The sequence below is a fragment of the Gavialis gangeticus genome, unplaced genomic scaffold (genome assembly GCF_001723915.1).
Source record: "Gavialis gangeticus isolate Ggan-Ray unplaced genomic scaffold, GavGan_comp1, whole genome shotgun sequence".
Taxonomy (NCBI): Eukaryota; Metazoa; Chordata; order Crocodylia; family Gavialidae; genus Gavialis; species Gavialis gangeticus.
In genome coordinates, this window is record NW_017729016.1 from 12,697,864 (window position 1) to 12,716,931 (window position 19,068).

Consider the following 19,068-nt stretch of genomic DNA (forward strand, 5'->3'; position numbering starts at 1 on the left):
CCCCCCCCCCGAAAACTTTGGAACTTCATCTTTTCTCTTTTGGAGTTGCTTTATTTCTTTCTATCAATTTTTCCACTACATGGAAGTCAGTTCTACTAATCTCTGTGAAAACTTACGTTCTAGTTATTTCAAAACGGACATTCAGAATTAGCGGCTACTTTTCATTTTCATCGCCATGCTTCATCTTCTCACCTGTAAAGGAAACAAATCTGCCTCATGCGTATACTGTGAAGATGAAGTAATGTTTGTGAAGCATTTGGATACCATAGTAATGAACACCACAGGAAGGTCCCCGAGGGGAAAAAATAATTCTGTCTTCAGAACAGCCTTTAGAGTAGTGTGCCCTTAAGAAGCATTGAACAGTGAAGAGAAAAAAAATATTGAATAGTTTCTCATTAATTGAACACCATCCATTCTTTGCACTGAATGAGGCTAGGTGCATTTTACAGAAAAAAAGCACAGGATCATGTAATTAGTTTGTATCCATATGCCTATACATAAGAAATGCCAAAATTAAGGTTTTCAAGTTTTGGGGTTTGACGTTGGCCTCTGCTACATGTGACATAACTTATGCAATTAACTGGTTAATCATGCAATAAATTTAGACTGGCCACATGTGCAAAGTAAGACTGACCAAAGTACAAAGTAATTATCATACAATTGACTGGTTAATCAGGCAATAAATTTAGACCAGCTACACATACAAAGTAATTATCACATGATTAAAAATGACTATCTAACTATAAAAAGAGTCAACCCGTTATAAATGTAGTGCTTGAAAATGCGTAACAACTCTGTAGCTGGTTTCTATCCAGCTTTAATTTGAACATGTAGCAGGGCCCTTTACATTATCAGTTTGCAGTTTTGTGCATTCATTCTTTAAATTGGGCAAACCTAGAAAATGATTATCATTATTTACAGGATTTAAGATTTTCTCACTGTCTGAATCTGAAATTATCACCCATATAAAGGCTTTTCTTTTCTCAATGTAACTCTAGGTAACAGTGCATTTAAATCACCCGATGAATTCAAAGTCTCCCTTCCCCTTCGTACAAATTATTTATATGGGAAGATCAAGAAGACTCTGCCGGAGCTGTATGCCTTCACCGTGTGCTTGTGGCTGAGGTCAAGTGCTTCCCCTGGGATTGGAACACCTTTCTCCTATGCTGTCCCTGGGCAGGCGAATGAAATAGTGCTGATAGAGTGGGGGAACAACCCAATCGAATTGCTAATTAACGACAAGGTGAGAATGAACTCCTTTCTAGAATATGCAGCTGAAGTAAAAGGCAATATTGGTGGTCTTGTGAGGCTCAGTTCTGCCCTGTTCATCTCTAATAATTTTGCTGTTAACTTGAAAGGGAGCAGGATCATGATGTAAAGTCTGTAAGAAAGGGAAAGCACAAATAAGCCAAAAAACCTGCTCTGGCACTTTTGTAGAAGGGTTTTGAAGGAGTGGGTGACACACAGATTTCTACTTGAGAACAGCAGTGTGGGGTAGCTATATATGCATTCACCTTTGGCTTGCACATTGAATTGCAAACTGATTTTAAATTTATTGGGTTTGTCTGCTCTCGGTTGGACCAGTGTGAAGTAATTTCTTTGAAGACCTGCTGATGCAAAACCCATAAGCAGGATCAAACAAATTCCTACCAAGTTAATAGGAGTTAAGTACATCACAGCGACGGCCAAACTGACTTGTGAGTTGCATGCAGTTCTTTGGTAGTTTAAATGTGGCTTCTGTGGGCAGCCATTTAATGATAACGCTATTATTTGAACTGGGTGTGTAGATCATTGGCTTTGGGGCATAGTGTGTCTTGAAGACTGTGTCCTGCAGCAGTTTGCTGGGTCAAGATTTTGGTTTGCAGCTGGAAGTTTGCCACCCTTGCTAAACCAGACTGAATCTATTCTCTGATTTAGTTTTGTGCCAAAGAAAGATTTTCATGTCTAAATCTTAAATGAAGAAAAAATAGTAACAAAGAACATGTTGAACTTTCCTGGCTGATGCCTTTGTCTACGCAGTGTTTCACTGAACACCTGTTGGGGTGTTTGGCGTGCTGCAACATGAGACCTGTGAAAAGAGCAGAAATGTCAAAACCCAACATGTAAAGATAACACTTAAAAAAGGAAACCGAAAACATGCCCCCAAAGCCTTTGTTAAGTATTCTTTGCATCCTTCTTTTTACCCAGTTGGGATTATGGTCAGATGAAAATTGCCTAAGCCTCAGGCGATCTTATTTGGCCAAAAATCTAGATTTTTGGCCAAATAAGTAAAAAAAACCAAACAAACAAACAAAAAAAAAACTGGCTGAAGTAAATGCATCATAACGTGGCATGCACTGTACCTTGTTTTCCTTAGTCTGGTAGTCTCGTAAACACCTAATCCCTGGGAGTGTAGTACTAGGGTTGCTAGGAGACCTATAGTGCAATTCATTTGGTTCCCAATCTTGCAGAAGTTCTGGAAATATTCATAAAATACCATGTTAAAGGTGTGCATAGGGTTTTTTTTTTGTTTGTTTTGTTGGGGGGGGGAAGGGAGTTGAATCTTTGAACTTGCTTATCCTAAACTGTAAAAATTTCTCTCATTTGTTGGCACTGTATAGCCTGCTGTGTTAACTGCTCATGTGAGGTTGGATGCTTTGCAATGTGGAGCACCAAGGGATATGTCTGTGCTAAGGGATATGATCCAAAGTCTGAATCTTCCATTGGCTTCAGTGGGTTTTGGAGCATGTTCCTAAAGGAACCAAATCCTGCTTCCCTTTGAGGCCCATGGTAAAGCTCCCATGGACTTCTGTGGGCATAGGAGGATTTTCTCTCCAAATCAAATGCAGCTGTGTTTTCTACAAAAATCAAATGTGGATGTTTTCTACAAAAAGGCACAGGCCAGCTCCAGGACTGATAATGGACAAGCATAGCATGAACATCGGGTGGAAGGATAGGGCAACGTATTGAGGGTTTTAAACAACATCAGAGAAGCTACAGATTAATGTCCAGCATCAGAGAGAGTGATAATTGTCCAGATTCCAGTACCTTTCATGTCGTTTTATTCCAGACATCCGTTGTCATCTTCCCCACAACTTCCCTCCCCTTAGCTTGGTGAATATTCCTCCACCCATCCTTTTTTGAGAATATTCTCTCCTTTGAAGCCACTAAGACTAAAGCTGGGATAATTAGGGATGATTTTTTTGTTAACATTTTGGTAGAAATGAATGCTTGTCTTGCATGGGGTTGAAAAACTGTGAGGGGATTACAACAGAAATGAAACCTTGGCCCATGGGGAAAATGTCCACACGAGTAGCCAGACCCAGGTCTTTGGCATTCATTGCTGTTGTCTACATACAGGTAGCTCAACTCCCTCTGTTCATTAGTGATGGAAAATGGCATCATATCTGTGTCACGTGGACGACAAGAGATGGAATGTGGGAGGCTTTTCAGGATGGAGAGAAGCTCGGCACTGGGGAAAATTTAGCCCCTTGGCACCCAGTTAAACCAGGAGGTGTTCTGATCCTGGGTCAGGAGCAGGTAAGTGACCTAGTTCTTTGCTAGGGTAAAGATGGCTGAATTCCTCTCCTTCTCTCAAAGGACAACAGTTAAAGAAAGCTAAAGTTCCCAAATACAAACTGAATTTGGAAGGTGTAGGAAAAGAATTTGTTTGTAAAACAGAATATCCCATTTCTGCATGTGCAGTAGCTGAGAAATGCTCTACAAGCAATATCCTATTTTGTTGCCTACAACATGCACACCTTTCTGCCCAAAAATCAGCTGCTGGAAATTGGGGTGTGTATAAGTGGAAATCTGATAAGCGAACTTCTGCAGTGTAAGCCTCTGAAGAGGTAGGAGGAGCAAAAGTAACACTGTACATGCTTCACGGGGCACGCTGGGCTCTCTTGCTGCTGCTTTTGGGTTACTTACTGCCACTCACCAGTATGTTCAAGGAAAGATTTTTCATCCTGCCTTTCAGAGCCAAGGTGCTTATCTTATTTGGGGACATATCGTAAGTGAGAAAATGCAGTATATTTGGTATTTAACATGCTATGCTTCTCTTGCACTAATATTCACTATACAGTAATTAAGAACTCTTTTGTTCTCCATCTTACCTTGATGCATGAAGCACTAGTTTGTTACTTTTTGCCCTTGGTCTGACTAATGCATTGAATCCAGTCCTTTGAAATAGATAGTTATTAGCTAGGTGGTCATTAAAATTAAGGGAAAGGCCTGGATCAACTGAGCCAGTTTAGAATATAGCTGAGCTTGGTGGTAGACAGCAGTTTGAGCAGGTCAGGTGTAGCTGAAGTGGAAACAGCTATCATCTTGAGGCCAAACTAAATATTCTCCTTTGAAGGGAAGGAGTAAATGCAGGATGCCCCTTCCTTTTCCTGTGACTATTTCTTTTATAACGACCAAGGGAGTACCAAACACGGAGGGGATGTGATGGAGAGGCCTGTTGGTATAACCAGTCCTATCTTGGAGGCGAACCCCTGGAGGCTGTAGAACATGTGGCATATCTTCAAAGAGGCAGTATAGGCCACTCCCTCTTTTTTCCCAAAGGAAAAAGAAAAGGTTCTCCATTTGTACTCTTATTAGTTACATGAGCCACTCAGTTGGAAAACAGGCACAAAATGAGTTACGCAGCCAACTCCCTTACTGCAAATGTTGCTGTTTGTTTGACTAGTAGTAGTGGCCTTTACAGACTATTCATAAGGTGAGGAAAATATGTACAATCATTTGTAAGCTTCCTAGCAAAATAATGAGTAAACCAAGTGACTTCTGTCAGCCTACAAACTGGAAAAGTGAATCAGTCAATGAAGTTTAATTAAAGGAAGATAAAGTGCAAAGACCGTGCACCTTCCCAATTAGATTTTTTTTTCTTTTCTGTATTTGTAATTCAAGAAGAAAATTCTCAAGACATGGCATTATTGGCTATATGTAAAAAATGCAAGCTGAATTTACACTGCAGTATGCCTGGTTCAAAACTGGATTAGGCAGTGGGAAACAAATTTGGTCCTGGTTGCTGTTTCTAGTAGACGCTTATCCATGCCATAAACCTATTACCAGCTGTGTACCAGAGAACTTAGAGCTCCTGTTACCTTTAGTGAGAAACTGCAGCAGATGGAGCCCAGGCAGCTGAGCAGGGGTTGGCTGCAGACAGAGAGGCAGGCTGTTCATTAGGCTCAATGAGAGCTCCTGTGGGTGGCTGGGAAGGAGGCAGGGCTTAGGGAGCACCTAAGCTCGGGGCCTGAGCCAGGGTGGGCAATCAGGCCAGGTAGGCTGCAGAGGGAAGAGCTCCTGAGAAGGAAGGCTGAAAGCCAGGCTACCCTAGGGGAATGCAAGTAGGATACTGCTGGTTTGTAGGGGAGTAGGGCTCGGGGTAGGGTGGAACTGAGGCTTTATGTGCAGATCCAGTATGGAGTTTGTGTTATAGCCAGAGGACTTATGCTTTTGTTATGGTTTACACTGGTGCATGGGGTTGGGATCATCAGGGGTGGAGCAGGTCCCAGTAGTGCCCAAGCAGGGTGGAGACAGCACCACGGGGGACTGGTGCCCGAGAAGGACAGACACCAGGGCCAAAGGCTCAGAGCCGAAGTAGGCAAGACAAAGGCTGGAACCAAGAAGCCGGGTCCAGTACAGTGGGCCTGGGCTAAAGTGCCCAGTGAGAAGAAAGGGGCAGAGGATGTGAAGACCAAATCCCCAACAAGGGAGAATGATTGAATAGCAACATTTGCGAGGCATGGGCATAGCTACAGGGGAGATTGGAGGCCAGAAATAGCCCATAAGGCAAGAGGTGCCCTGGAGGCATGCACAGACAAGGAGGGCCCACGAAATGCAAATGCAGGACTGGAACCAGCAGGATCTAAGAGGGAGCTGCTGATGGTCAGACAGATTTAGGTTTTCTCTAGGACCCTTGGGCAGCCTCCCTTTTCACATTCTTATAATTCCAACAAAGGCATGGCAGGAGAGGGAGGGTACCCTAGGGCCAAAGGAGAGCAGGAGCTGTGTGGTCACCAGGGGGCATCATGGCTGTCCCTAGGGCCTGGCACTTACTACAGTTTGGTAAATTTGGCAAACGTGATAGACTCTTCATGGTAGACGCTCCAATTCGGTGTGAAAGGACTGCCGAAGCTCTGCTTTGATACTTTCATGCTGCCTGCTTATAATGCTTGGCTCTAACTGGTCCTATCAGTTTTTTATATGACATGCTTGTGTGGTGCAGCTTTGTCCCTTTATTCTGCCTGGACCATGCAAAAATGTATGAGAGTGCAACTGCATCCAAGTTAACAGAGTTACCCATTTGGTACAAGCACCCAAGACTCCTGCATGCAAAGCCAAGAGTCCTGGGTTGAAATCCCTGCAAATGGGTGGTGTGGGTGTTTATTATATTTACTTAAAGTCTTCTGGATTGAGCTCTTCAAAGCAGCCCATGGCTTCCTGGTACCACATTACTTGCTGCAAGGCCCTCCAGATTCACAGGAAATGAGTTTAAATTAAAGTTGACAGGGAGAGAAGTATAGTGTTGCTTGTAGCACTTTACCTGCTCAGTGTTGTGCTCATGAGTCAGCAAAGGTTGGGGACTAGTGATCTAAATGTACACAGCTCTTGGCAGAGTCCATAACATTTGGTCCTGTGAAACTGAGTTCTAGGTGAGCTAATTTTTATAAAGGCTGGCCTGTGTGTGACCAGCTTCAATAGATGAACATGCACAGATACCTAACATATAGGGCGGGCATTTGCTATGGGAAGGGGTATTTTCTGTTGCTCACTTTGTGCTGTTACCACGCCAGCTCTATGGTAGCTGTCTGTTTGACAGAGAAGTATTTGGTGAAGTCTGAAATTCATAGTCATTTTCCCTTTTGGGATGAGTAGGGTTTTTTTTTTTTTCTTTTCCCCCATTGCATTTTCTCACTGCCTGGTAGCTTGACTGGTGCCTTTAAGTGTAAAGGAGAAAATGACGTGACCTGTTCAACTAATCCCAATTTTTGTATGCATAAAGGATACAGTTGGAGGAAGATTTGATGCGACTCAGGCCTTCGTTGGGGAGATGAGCCAGTTCAATATATGGGACAGGGTCTTAAAAGCAGAAGACATCGTGAATATTGCAAACTGCTCTACCAACATGCCTGGCAACATCATACCTTGGGTTGATAACAACGTTGATGTGTTTGGAGGTGCAACTAAGTGGCCTGTGGAGACATGTGAAGAGCGGCTGCTAGATTTATAGTTGCAATCGTTTGTTTTTTTTTGTTTTTGTTTTTGTTTTTTGTTTTTTTCCATTCAAGTGCCCCGCTTTTATTAGGACAATATTTTGTGACATCTGAAGCACTTCCTCTCCTCTCCTCTCCCCAAGTCGTCCTCTCAAAGGAATTTCCTTTTTGGAAAAAACAAACCCTGAGCAAACTGCCTGGGCACAGATAAACCTGGTGGTTACTGGCATGGGTCCTGAGGATGAAAGAATGCACCTGGGGCTTGAGCAGCATTTGCCACCTTGGGCCATGATCCAAAGATGCCCATTGACTTCAACAGGCTTTGGATCACGCCCTTGCTCAGTACATTGATCCTTCCGGGAGGAAAATCTTGTATGAATGTTGTCTACATGCACTGGAAGAATTGCCCCTTTGCCATGAAGCACAAACATTTTAATAATCTTAATGTAAACTTTGTAATGCATCTTTCCTCCCTGAATGTCTGCAACGCTTTTATAGCCATTTGAAAAAAATGAAGTTATCATTACACCATGGAGACCATGTCTTTAAAAAACCCCCACAGATAGTGGCTGTTCTGTTGCTATGGGCATTTCATGGGTATCTTTTAACAGCTCAGAGAGATTAAAAGCCCTGTCTTGTGGTGAGACATAACATAAAGGAGGCACCTATGGGAGGATGCAAATGCTATCCCACTCCCAGTTAGAAAGCGCTAGATCCTCAGCTGAAGTAAATCAGAAAAGCTCATTTGAAATCGATGGAGAAACATCAGTTTACGCCAGCTGAGGGTCTGACTCCATGACTGCATTTTTATTTTATTTTTTTTCCTAGGCAGGATCCCAGCATTGATGGTTGAGTGACTCTACTTGTTTTCCCTGTCAGCTGATAAGCGTGTTGACTTTGTGGTTACTTGACTTGTAAACTTCTTTTCTCTCCTGTCCACCATTCTAGTCTGTGTATTTTCTTTCTAGCTATACAAACTGTTACTAAGTGAATTTTGGTTTTGTTTTGCTTCGAAAGGCCTTTATGAGCAAGTGCCAAAGTTCAGTTTCTGCTTGCTGAGAATCACTATACATATAATTTTTTCAAACATAAGTCTCTCTGACAAACACTTCTCTGTGTTACGATGGTCCTGTGTATTATGACATGTGTTGGTTTTTTCAATTCTTGTTAGTTGTCAGAACTTCTGTAAGCATTGGGCTGACTTAAAGGTATTTTTATTACTGTTTTCTTTCAATACTTTGCAAGGAAAGATGTTGTTTTCTTGGCCTTGGTGACTGTCCGGTTTGTGGTTTGCAGACGGCAACATATTGTACCAGAAAAGAGTTAATACTTTTGTTATTCTAAAGAAAAAGGGGAAATTTATAAAGCTATATATCATTTTATTTTTCATATGTTTTGAATTGTAAGGATCTTCTATAGTGACAGTTCCATTTGTAGCATAAAGTTGCATATTTACATTATGTAGTATGATGTTCTTAAAAATTCTTACAATGAAATTTTAATTAAAAATGCACTGTAAAATCACCTCTCTCTTTCCTTTGTGTGAAAAATTGACCATTTAACAGTGTTCTGGTTTTGATCCCTCTCTTTTTAAGCCAGTGGCTCTCAACTGTGCTGCTGCTGCAGCCACCAAGTGAAATTGCTTTGCATACTTTATGCACAGCCAGATATATGTAAAGCAAGCAGCACCCCCTGGTCCATCAGCCCTTTCCATCCCTCTCCAACTGCTCCTGGAAATAGAGGTGTGTGGGGCATGTAGAACTGTTTGGGTGCACACCTCTGTTTCTGGGAGGAACATGGGGGTGGGTCAGGAAGAGTTGCACCAGGCCCAGGTGCTCCTGCCTCCTTTAGACTAATCTGGTATGTGCAGGAGGCAGGATGGGAGGTGGGGCAGGACCCTGGTTGAAGAGCATGGAGGTAAACAAATGTTATGGAGGGGTGTCCTGAATCTAAACAGGTTGAGACCCACCGCTCTGTGCTTACATAAGCACTGCCCTGTGAAGGCCTGGTCTGCTGCCATTGTATTTACTCATCCCCAAGGGCCTGTCCAAGAGCCAGGATCCTGTAGTGGCTTAACGTCTTCTTAACTATGCGCAGAGTGGCTGGATCCCCTGCGGAGCAGTATGCGAGTGGTCTCCGATACGTGGGCCTAAGCAGTGGGAACTCCATCACTGTGGGATTGGGAGCCAAGGCAGCATTTAGCTAACGTGGGTTAAGTAAACCTGTCACACTTCCTTCTGCCCTTCCTTCTCAGTGATGCCAAGTGACAGAATAAGGAGCGATGGGCTCGAGTTGCAGCAAGGGAAGCTTAGGTTGGATATTAGGAAAAACTCTCACTAGGAGGGTTGTAAAGCACTAGAACAGGTCACCCAGGGAGGTTGTGGAAGCTCCATGTTTGGAGGTTTTTAAGACCCAGCTAAGAAAAACCTTGGCTGGGATGATATAGTTGGGGATGGTCCTGCTTTGAACCGGCAGTTGGACTTGATGGCCTTCTGAGGTCCCTTCCAACGCTCACTTTCTATGATTTTATACCCCAACTCTCATCCAGGGCTGCTGTCCCCCACCACAGCTGGGGAATGGGAGAGCCTAGGGCCAGAGGTAAGGGACTAGGGCAGAGACAGGCAAAGTCCGGCCCACAGGTCGATCTGGTCAGCAGCGGACTCCATTTCCAGGCAGCTCCTGCCCACGTGGCTGGGGCTGGTTTTCATAGTGACCCCAGCTGCAGCTGCTCTATGATAGTACAAGGCTGGGGTTGCCATGGAGACTGGCCCCAGCCGCACTGGCAGGGCATGTGGCAGGGCAGGGCAGGGCAGGGGGTTGCTCCTGAGCTGCTGGGATCTTGCAGGGGCAGTTTGGTCTGGGGCAGGGCAGAGCCGTGATCTGCAGCATGCACGCTCGGGGTAGGAGTGTGCAGGCAGTAGGTCGTGGCTGTGCCCTGGGCCCGGACCAAGCTGTCCCCGCTGCAAGATCCCAGCAGCTGCAGAGTAGCCCCCTGCTGTGTGCCCTGCCAGTGTGGCTGGCAACCCCAGCCTTGCCACAGCACAGCTGCAGCTGGGGTCTCCGTGGAGACCGGCCCCAGCCATGCAGGTGGGGGCTGCTGGGAAATGGAGTCTGGCTGCCATTTTGCCCACCCCTGAACTAGGGGGAAGAAAAATAGGAACTATTTTCTAGGCTAATGGACATCAGAGCAGCCTGCTTGTGTTTGTATCCCCCTCTGGTGGGGTGGGAGCAGCTGGCTGGTGCAGGGAAAGTCAGTGGCAGCACAACAGTTTGAGCTCTTGGAAGGATTCCTGTGCTTGTATGCTGCAAAGTAAGCACAGGACCACAGCTGGGAGCCCTAGCTCTCAGCACCACGCAGTGTCTTGGGAGCCTTTAGACCCAAGCAGCACAATCAGAACCTTGGCTTCCCAGCGCTCCTCGGCAAGAGCTGCCAGCACCTCGCTTGGGCTACGCTGGCGCGAAGCTATTAACCAGCCATAGTGCATAGGAGTGTGCAGCCTTTTGTGCAAATGTCATATAAAACTGCACTGAAGGCCACAGGCTCTGAAGGCAAGAGATTTCATCCCTAATTCTAGACTCCGCTTTGGAGCTGTGCACTGGTTTGGCAACACTAGGCAGATTTAAAACTACAGGGGCCTCTACACCCCTTCAGCTGGTGTACAGCCACTACTGCCAGCTGGTCTTAAGAGTAAAGGGTGACTTGGGTAGCTCTCCTTGGCACTTAGGGTTTACAAGGAGCCCACTTTAAATTAGAATAGATTTGTAAAACATGGCAGTAGACTGGGATAGCTTGAGAACTCACACAGTTTATTTAACAAAAAAGCGCAACCCTGTGGAGCAAATTACATTTTCCCATCTCCCTGGGGCAGGGTAGGATAGAAGGGGTAGAGCCATCACTCTTCCCCCAGCCAACCTGGTCATTGTTTAGGTCTGGTGTGCTCTACCCTCTCCCAGGAAACAGCCATCACCTCTCTGCAAGAGGAGCTGGACCAGCTGCAATGGCTGGGGCTCTGCCGCAGAACCTGCCTGGCAGCTCACTGAGCTGCAGCTCAGCCCCTGGAGTCTCTTCTTGGTTGAGGGAAGCAAAGAGCCTGGAGGCTTCAGTTTGTCTAAGCTAGTTTTTATTTAGGAAGTCCTTAAGCACATACTGGACGGTATGCACGGCAGAAACCTCACTGACTTCAGCAGAAGTAGTTTTGGGTTTAAGATTAAGCAGCTGTGTAAGCAACTCCCTCTGTGGGCAGAGGATTTCCAGGGGTTCGGAGATGATGGGGGAAGAAGACTCTTGTCCTCTGCCTTCCCTCTGCCTCTCCATGCTCACAGCTTACTGGCTTACAGGCGTGGGCACTCTCAATTGACTTTAATGGGACCAAGCTGGGAAGAAGCCACTTAGAAAATCAGGCTTTTGCTTAATGCCTCTTTTCTCTTTTGTACAATTTCTATCCTGCCCATGCAGAGCGGGGAGGGGGAGGATCTCTTCCTCAGTGCAGAAATCCCTGACTGAAATGCTGGCTTACACCAAGAGTTGTCTAGACACTCAGGTGAGGGGACCTGGGGGACAAACTCATCCCTGGGAGAACCTGACTGCTGTGGACCTATGCCAGGGTTGTACGTGCCTCCGTCTAAGGTAAACAGCTCGTCATCTGCTTTTTGACTGATTGCATAACTATAAGTGGTTCAGTTTCATATAATGGCTCTTCAGCCAAGGCATAACTCTAAGCAGTGCATGATCCACTGAGAGTAGTTTGTGCTGGGCTATAGATTTTCCTTGCGTTAGTGCAGTACTACCCTTTTTCATTAACAGGAAGAAGCAAGCATATTTATTGCATTTTTTTTACCTTTGTTTCACATTAAAAGCAAAGGAGGTTATTCTGCTGCTTCAGATTCCTGGGTCTTGTACATATTTTATGTGCATACATAAGCAGATGGCAACACAGGAGTAAATATTACCATATCCCAGCATCTTTACTGCTTATGGAGTGTGAAAGTGGCAAGATGCCCTTAGTTCTCAAAATGCTTTGAATGTATGGGAGTAGTGATTTATGGGAGCAAAGTGAGAGCGATGGCACTTGAAACGTGAATAATGTGGATTTCTACTACATCTATTTCAGTTTTAAATGGGCAAAGGTGTGACTTCCTGTGAACAAGAACCTAAATGCTAATGAGCTAGCTTCTCTCGCATAGCTGGGTTGTAAAGTACCTAGTTTCTCCAGCTGAAGATTGCCTTGGGTTGGAATCGCTGTCATTTGGTTCCTACCCCCATCCTGGCCCTGTTGTAAGGGGAAAAGTAGAGACATGGGTGTGGCTGGGATGCTCCATTAGTTCCTGGCTGTCAAATGATCCCTTTGGGAACATATCCAACTGGTCTACCACATGCCAGGTTTAGGAGCAGCGTAGAACTAGCCATTGGATCAGAGAGCTGCAGCTACGCCCTGCCTTTCTGAACTCACTTTTGGCTACTGCATTTGGCATCGGTCAGCACAGCCCATGCAGGTCCAGCATTGGCTTGTTTATGGGGGATTTCACTGTAAATTCGTGGCCTAGTCAGATGCACTTCTGTATTCAAAGCGTGCAGCTGAATATCCGTACTGCCTTCTAAATAGGCAGAGCGCGCTCCAGAGGGCCCCGTCCACAGTTTGCTGTGGATTGGAGCCTTGTTCCCCTGCTGTAATGGGGGTGCGCTCCAGAAAGCTCTACTTCAGGTTGTCGTGTGAAGCACAATAGTGGTTAGGGGCAACTTGGCTCCAGGGCAAAGAGTTGAGGAAAGTATGTGGATCTGCTCATTTTCTGAGAGGGCTTAAATCACTTTTCCAGTCAGGACTCTCATATCCAGCACATGGATATCAAAGTTCCCGTCTTAGTTGCGCTAGCTTTGTTGGTAATTGTGGGGCAACTGCACTTGCACCTTTTGATCTGAGATTAGGAGCACAGCCATGGGAATAGCTGCAAGCCGAACTCTGCCCCGAACTAGAAACATGCATCTGTTTGAAATCCACAGGAGCAAACTGAGAGCAGCTTTTGGCTTTAGATCTGGACTCGTAGGCTAGGGACAGAAATTACACACGCATCAGTATAAGTGATCGGAAACTGGTTCAAATCTGTAACACAATGGAAGTTCAGTGCACATAAGCTACTTTCAAAGCAGCCAGAACTGGTTTAAGATAAGCCTGGATGGATGTAGTGTCAGACTTAACTGATTTGGGTTGAATTGGTTTATTGAACTTCTGTCCCAGATCTCCCTCCAGATTCAAGTTAACTCACAGTCCCCCAGCATCCCAGGATGCTTTGTGCCTTCATTTGCAGGTTGGGTGGACTAGCGTTGACCCAAGCTGTCTGCTTCAGCCAAGCAGGGAGATATGCTCCAGTGCCCTTGGGCTTTTGACCTGGGCCACTGCAGGCATGTGGCTGCACTTCTGGAACCAAAAGTGAATGTCTGTTCAGTTACTTATTGGTTCAATCTGTGCAGCTTAGACTCACCTGCAAAGACTGAATTGATTCAGGCTTGGGCTTTTTGACTGTCTGCACTTAGCCAGAAAGGCATGAAACTCCCAATACCCACCCACACCAAGAATCCCTTCTGTCCATCAAGCTTCTTCCTTCAGCCAAAAGGGAGAGGGCAGCTCTCTCCATGGCAATATCATCAAGGAGATCCTCTGTGGGTCCAGACTCCTGGTGGGGAGAAGGAATGGAGACAGGGGTGTCCAGACAGAGGAGCATGTAAGCCTGGCCAAGGCCTCAAATCTACAGAACATGTACAACCCGTAATGAATCCTGAAGGATGCAATCTGCTTCCACCCTGCTGAAATGCAGCAACACCTGGGTGGAAGGTAGCAAGCAGCCACTATGCAGCACAACTGGCAGAGCAAAAACCTAAGCCTGCTGACCATTATTGTCTACAGGGCACAGTTATAGGTAATGTTTAGTGAGATCTCGCCACACTGTAAAATCTACCTCATTTGGCAAGATGAAGGCCTGAGGTGAAGTTACCAGGACTGAATCTGCTTCCAAGGAGTCTAGATATTTCAGACCAGTACACCATTCCCTCTAGCAACTTCTGAAGCATTTGCAAAGATTAATGGAACAGTATCCAGAAAAGTAATGATCTGATTATTGGACAGAAGGATTTAAGAGGCATTTAAGGTAGCAAGGATTTTTTTTTGGGAGGGTGGGGTGGGAGCAGAGGTATCCTCTCCAAGATTAGTTAAGCTCCAGACACGGGTCACACACATACAGCTTCACCTCAGCAATAAGAGACTTTATGACAGCACAGACCAACACGAGCCTAACTAAAGGGCAAGTACTTTTATATGAGGAGCATGCTTGTAAATCATAGGCAAACTTTCATTCCCCTTCCTTTCCAATTTGTGGTGACCATTTCTGCCCCAATCAGCGAGGTTGAGAGCCTGTCATGTCATGTCATAGTGCTGGAGAGGCAGTCAAGTTTCTCCTGATTAAAATTGGACACAATTAGTTTTCACCAGGGAGAGGGAAGGGGACTGTTCTCAAAGCACTGAAAGCAGAAGGCATTCAGCAATTGCTTCTGTCCCTAGAGTCTGGAAGGGTTTGGGGAGAATTCAGACTGAAGTGTTATCTGTCATGTTTTCTAGGCAAAGCCAAGTATCTGGTTAACAAAAAGACCAAAGGCTGGACCCCCTTCTCAGTTACAGAGCTGTTAGGGTTGCCCCCAGCAAGCCGTGTGTTGCAGTGTTGTGCTTTGTTTTGTTTTAAGCAGGAAACCGATTGCTTTCTTTAGGGCCAATTATAAGGTGGCTGAAAAAACACCTACAATAAAAGACAGCTGATGTGCATTGGCAAATCAGCTCTTTTTCCATTAGAGTAGCTGTTAGTTACTGTTTAGAGAGTGTGTGCCCTCCTGAGAGAGCAAATTATTTATGGCAGTGCATTAATTAGCTTTTTCAAGGCTTGGAATGGGTTCCAGCTGCAGGACTAACTACAGTTGATACATGCTTGAAGTAGGAAGAGCTAATCCTGTTGAATCTAATGCCATTGAAAAAGAAAAGCCCTTTCAGCGAGACTCAGGGGGGACCCAGGGTTTCTTTGGGCTGGGTGTAATATCCTGGTCAAACATTGAACTCAGGCTACTTTTTGGTAGGGTGCCCCAGGCTTGCCCACTGGGGAAATCAAACAGGTCATGGCCCAGCCCTAAAGGGGCTTCCACCTCCGGTTTTGCTCTCATCTGCACTGGTAACTGGTTTCTCTACCAAGTCCAGGTTTTTACTAGCACTTCCCTTTTCACTCAACTTCTGATTTAGTCTGTGACTCTATTTGGCCCTGGGGACACACTTGCCTATGGGACTTCCACGTGCGGCTCAGACTTCACATTCAACGGCATCCCTTCTGTCACTTTTAGAAGCACAACAGTGCTAATAGTAATTTCCCCCTTCACTCACCCTAGCTTCACAGCAGTGTAACTCGAGTGACTTCCATGGTGTTCTTCCTGATTCACCCCAGGATCAGCTCTCTGCAGTAGTCACCTTGTCTGTCTTTTACTATGCAAATGTTTGGAATGGTTCAGACATGCTGCTATGGTTACCCAGGACTCATTGACTGTATGGGTCAGCTCAGAACAGGGCTTTAAACGCTACATTCAGGATAGAGACTATTGTCTGAACTCCTACGCTTTCAAATGATGTTTCTTATGCATTGCACAGAGAAGGAGAGCTTTTTCTGTAACCCTACCTAAAAAAAAAAAAAAAAATCAGGAAAATATTTTGTAGGGTCCAATGGCAGTGGCTCATGTTGGAATAAATAGGCTGGTTTCTTATTGGAGGTGTTCTGGGACAACTATTAGGATATTGCGCAATTTATGAAAGAGGAACTGAACAGAGTAGCTCGTGCTCAGTTGCGCTGTATAAATCGGTCTGTTGGTGACAGCCATGGAGTGACTCCACATTTACTAGGCCTGGGCGAATAGGGAAATATTTGATTCGGATTTGGCCAATTCGGTTGACAGTGATTTGATTTAGTGATTTGAATCACTGCCCCCATCCGATTTGGCTGAATCAGAATTGGAGATTCAGTGCTGATTCAGAGATTCAGATCAGTCGGGGACAGGCAGGCACAGCCAGGTGGCTACAAGTTCTCCTGCAGCTCCTCTGGCTGTGGCTGCCTCTCCCCAGGTCGGGGGAGCTGTGGAAGGGGCCCCCATGGCTGCCCTGACTGGTCCCATCCCCTGGCCGGCCCAGCCTCCCAGCACATTAAAAAAAAAAAGCCCTGCACTCACTGGCTGTAGCAGCAGCGATCAGGACCTCTGAGGGCTCATGGCAGAGCCCCCCACGCAGTGCGGGGTAGTTGGAGGGCAGCGGGGATCACCTCCCCCCATCCCCGCCTGACACCTGTGGGGCAGCTGCCCCATTACATGGGTGGAGTGCGGCTCGGCAGGGTGCTGTGCACTGTCTGGGAGCTGGGGCTGCTGGGGCTGAGCAGTGTTGGGCTCCAGGTGACTGGTGGAGCCACCCCAGCTCCCAGACAGCGCTCAGTGCTCTACTGAGCCATGCTGTACCCATGCGATGTGACAGCTGCTGCGCGGGTGCCCAGCGGGGGGGGGGGGGATCCCCACTGCCTTGCACTGCATGGGGGGGCTCTGCCGTGAGCCCTCGGAGGCCCTGATTGCTGCAGCTACAGCTGGTGAGTGCAGGGCTTTTTTTTTTAAAGTGCTGGGAAGCTGGGGCTGGGCACAGGATGGGGCTGGGCATGGTGGCTTTTGCCACAGCTCCCCCTGCCCGGGGAGAGGCAGGCACAGGGGGAGGAGCCGCAAGAGAACCTGCAGCCACCTGGCTGTGCCTGCCTCTCCCCAGTCGATCCAAATGTCTTTGAATCTTTTCTGAATCAATTTGGAGGCTTCAGATTCGATGAAACCTTTTAATGGGTCTCCTGATTTGATTCAGAATCAGCTGTTGAATCTCCTCTGAATCAAATCAGCAACTGAAGCTTTGCACAGCCCTAATATTTACATCTCTGTAACTGAGAGCACAATGTGACACCGTGTTTGTTTAAAGGCTAGATTCACCCTTGTTCTTTTTGTGTAGCACAATATTTTGGGAGACATAAAGTGGTCTTTTGGCTAAGTACCTTAGCACTTTACAGTGTTTGGTGGATAAAATACTCATGTGAAGTTTGGGAGTGTCAGCTCTAGAAATGGAGGCTGAGGTTTTCAAAGGAGACTGCAGATTTGCATGTATCTTAGTGTCCAGTTGCTCAAATGGAAGTCCCCTTTGGCTGTGTTTACACTGCTGCTGAGAGGTGCCCTCAAATCCATGCTCACTGACCATCTATGCTGACAACCCTGAAGCTCAACACCTGGCTGTCACCCAGCCCACCTCTAACTGAGCATCAGGCCTCACAGCTAATCTGCCTCCTAGCCCGGCCCTCCTTGCCATGTGCTGAGAACTTGCCTGCTTGTGGGAGGCCACGCGCACACGAAACCAGCCACTTGCAATCCCACAATTCCCTGTTCTTAGCTTCTGGTCCTTCTGCACACCGCTGCCTGTCTGTATAATCCATTACGCATCAAGCCCAGAAGAAGAGGGGTCTAGACCCTGATTCTGAGACAGGATTTTCTGAAGGACAGGAAATGGGCAGCTGTTCTGGTGGCTGTAGTTGCAGCTCACAACATTGTGCTTGGGGGCACTGTGAGATGAAGCCACCCCTTTCCCAGCTTATGTAGCTGGGCTAGCTGAAGGTAACCTTCAGGGTTCACCCTGAAGAGTGGTATGGATGGGTAAAGTTGAACCCATATTTGTCTTTTCTTGATCCTGGGTTGCTCTGGGGCCTGCGAGGTCCGCAGTTTAATTGGAGCAGTGTCTTGGTCCTGCAGTTTCCAAAAGTTGCGCTTTAGATGATGCTTCTGTGTGCTTAGGTCTTGCCCAGCATATTCCTGTGCTGGGTCTCTGGCGGTCCTTGAAAAGGAACTTTATGGGTGTCTTAACATGCATGGAGGGAAACCGCTTATTTTTGTTCTGGGCAGACAAGGTTCTTTGGGTAAGTGGGATATCTTTTATTAGACAACTAAATGGCTGGAAAAATATTGTTCTTTGCAAGTTTTTGGGCACAAACACCCTTCTTCAGGTATTGGAAGAGTCTGGTGGTGTTTTGTGTTCTCCTGGATCGAATAGAAGCCAATATACAAAATACAGATCTTGGGTTATTGGATGGCATGTTTCTCCAGGCACTCCACTGAGCATAAATGCAAAGGGGATGGAGCAGGGGCTCAGGATCTGGCCTATGGTGATGGAGTAAAGGAAGGTAAAGGTTAGGTCCCACTGACTTAACTAGAGGAGACACTTTCTGCTGCCTTTTGTTAGAGCAAGTCTAGGCACACTGGTAAAAATGAGTTATGCAGGTGAAATGCAAAACATACTGTCACTTCAAAGCTATTTGGAAAAGAGGCTGGAATAGGTTATTCTGAATCACTAAGGCTTTGTTGTGCTCTTTTTAAAATGTTTTTTTTGTTCTTGCACCCAGTAATTTTGACTGCCTGCGTGTTACAGCTGTGTTTCTCTCTGAGATAGATTCAATCTGTCTAAAAGGGGAATTTGCTTGCATCACTGAGTACAGTAATTATCGCTGCAAAATATCAGAAAGAGGCCTGCTATTCCTGATGCATTCCAAAGGGGACTCCATACCGACTCATTACAGACATAAGAGGAGGCAGTTCTTTCTTTTTTACCAAAATATTAGTTTCCTCTAGCTTTTCCCTCTGTCTTTGTGGTTGTTTCGAGATTGTCTTGGTGACAGTGTGATGGCTCAGGAGCTGAGGCCTTGGTTTGTATTTCCTGGAAGCTATGAAATCCCCAAACTGGTTTTTGGCCATGTAAGTAAGGTAGCAAATGTGGTCCCCATCTTCAAGAAG

At 46.0% G+C, this 19,068-nt stretch overlaps 1 protein-coding gene across 1 annotated transcript in view; it reads left to right on the plus strand.

Moving 5' to 3' along the window:
* NPTX2 (neuronal pentraxin 2) overlaps positions 1-8,711 on the plus strand; it is a 147,048-nt gene extending 138,337 nt beyond the window's left edge. The window contains exons 5-7 of the mRNA XM_019512605.1: positions 999-1,243; positions 3,340-3,519; positions 6,986-8,711. Coding sequence (XP_019368150.1) covers positions 999-1,243; positions 3,340-3,519; positions 6,986-7,213 — 653 coding nt within the window. The 3' untranslated portion in view covers positions 7,214-8,711. The remainder of the gene's footprint in view (positions 1-998; positions 1,244-3,339; positions 3,520-6,985) is intronic.
* Positions 8,712-19,068: the final 10,357 nt, after the last annotated feature.